The sequence below is a fragment of the Triticum aestivum genome, chromosome 3A, assembly GCF_018294505.1.
Source record: "Triticum aestivum cultivar Chinese Spring chromosome 3A, IWGSC CS RefSeq v2.1, whole genome shotgun sequence".
Taxonomy (NCBI): Eukaryota; Viridiplantae; Streptophyta; class Magnoliopsida; order Poales; family Poaceae; genus Triticum; species Triticum aestivum.
The window spans coordinates 639,502,332-639,504,501 of NC_057800.1; the positions used below are offsets into that span (position 1 = coordinate 639,502,332).

General features: G+C 52.0%; 1 protein-coding gene across 1 annotated transcript; it reads right to left on the bottom strand.

Moving 5' to 3' along the window:
* LOC123062809 (fructose-bisphosphate aldolase 1, cytoplasmic) lies at positions 1 to 2,170 on the bottom strand. Its single transcript, XM_044486480.1, has 2 exons — positions 2,115 to 2,170; positions 1 to 1,331 (listed from the first exon to the last, which is right to left on the bottom strand). Exons 1-2 carry the CDS (start codon positions 2,140 to 2,142, stop codon positions 283 to 285), a joined length of 1,077 nt encoding a protein of 358 aa, XP_044342415.1. The 5' UTR covers positions 2,143 to 2,170; the 3' UTR covers positions 1 to 282.

Consider the following 2,170-nt stretch of genomic DNA (forward strand, 5'->3'; position numbering starts at 1 on the left):
TAGAGCAACTCAAGACATGTACTCAGCATATAACAGGTTTTACCCATTGTATAAGCAGCAAAATTACACGACCATAGTAGAACAAAAACCACCGCTCCGATTTACGATACGCAGCACCCGAGTAACAGGGTATTCGACTCCAAAAACGAAACTACCTAAGCTATTTTGAGAGCACAAGTTCCATACTAGGTTCGATATCCGAAGGATATATCAAGACTCTGAAAACCAAACGATAATACTGGTAAGCAGGACACCCAAACAGGCCACCGCACCGAAGGCAGATCAGTACTTGTAGTCCTTGACGTGGAGGCTCTCAGAGGCCCCCTCGCCGAGGGTGGCATCGCCCTTGTAGGTGCCGAGGGTGGCCTCAGAGTTGGCCTTGCACCTCACCAGGAACGCCTTCCTGGCCTTCTCCTCGTTCTCCACCTTGCCAGCCCAGGCCTTGAGGGTGCTCTGCTGGAGGGCACGCCCGAAGGAGAAGGACAGGTTCCATGGCTTCTTGGTCTCGAGCTTGTTCATGGCGTTCAGGTTCAGGGTCGCCTCCTCCTCGCTCTGTCCACCAGAGAGGAAGACAATGGCTGGGACGGCAGCAGGGACAGTCCTCTGGAGGGTGCGGACGGTGTACTCAGCAATCACCTCAGGGGCCACCTTCTTGGCGTCGGATCCAGGGGTGACCATGTTGGGCTTCAGGAGGGTGCCCTCAAGGAGGACATGCTGGTCGTTGAGGGCCTTGTAGCACGCAGCAAGGACCATCTCAGTCACGTAAGCACAGCGGTCAATGTCATGAGGTCCATCAACAAGGATCTCAGGCTCAACAATGGGCACCAGCCCATTCTCCTGGCAGATGATGGCATAGCGAGCCAGACCCTGAGCATTCTGGTCGATGGAAAGCTGTGATGGCTCGGTGGGGCCAATCTTGAGGACGGCACGCCACTTGGCAAAGCGGGCACCAGCCTCGTAGTACTTGGCACAGCGCTTGCCAAGGTCATCAAAGCCCTGGGTGGTGGTCTCACCGTTGGTTCCAGCGAGCTCGACGGTACCCTTGTCCACCTTGATGCCAGGGAGGACGTTGCCCTCCTTGAGGATGTCAACGAAGGGCTTGCCACCCTTGGTGCTCTGGTACAGTGTCTCCTCAAAGAGGATCACACCACTGAGGTACTGGAGGGCTCCAGGGGTGCAGAAGAGGAGCTCACGGAGGGCACGGCGGTTGTCCTCAACATTCTCAACATTGATGCTGGCAAAGCGCTTGCCGATGGTGCCGGTGGACTCGTCGGCAGCAAGGATACCCTTGCCGGGGGTGCCAATGTAGGCAGCGTTCTTGATGAGCTCATCTGCAGGATAACCACCATCAGTATTAAGATGAATTGCCATAACTATTCAGATTGTGCTAAAATCTAGAAAACTGCACAAGTTGAGAGTAGCCATTAACAGCTTTAGCTAACAACAGATGCACAACAAACTGACTAGCATGATTCTGACAACTGATTATGAATTTTTTACAATTTCTCAAAGATGTATCTGCACAACAGCACAAGGTGGCTAACACGGCCAGGGGCAACAAAGAATTAACATGGCAGCAGAGCAATCAGTACAGCTTGCAACTATATAAGCACAGGATATAGCTTAGCAAAAGAAGCCACTAGGATCTAAACAGAAATAGATTTACAGGGGCAATCTTCAAACAACCATAAAGCCATAGTAAACACTACAACGAACACAAACAGAATTATGTACAGATGGAGCAACGGAGTCCATCAACTTACCCAAAAAAAGTACTTGCAAAATAAGAAGGAACGCCAGTATCATCATTCATATAAAATAATCACTAGCATGGACCTAGCAGTAATCATCAGCATGCAGCCCATCACCCTGACGCGACCTAAATCCACCCAAAGGACTCGGATCTTACAGGCAGTGCCTAAATCCGCTCGAAAACAGCGTAACCGCTAGAACCAAGCAGATCAAAGCACGGCGCGTACGGACGGCACACACTACATCGGATTCGCGAGCAAAGGTAGATCTAAGCACGGCGAACAGGCAACGGATCTACACGCGAGGCAGATCAAAGCGCCGACGTATCGAGAGAACGACGAGGGAGGGGATGGATCGCGTACCCTTGTACTTTCCGCAGTAGGCCGACATGGTCGATGCTCGGGGGGATTCGAGAGCG

Coding starts and splice junctions, on each gene's coding strand:
- LOC123062809 (XM_044486480.1), bottom strand. CDS start 2,142: ATGTCGGCCTACTGCGGAAAGTACAAGG. Junction 1,332..2,114: donor CTACTGCGGAAAGTACAAGG/GTACGCGATCCA, acceptor GTTATCCTGCAG/ATGAGCTCATCAAGAACGCT.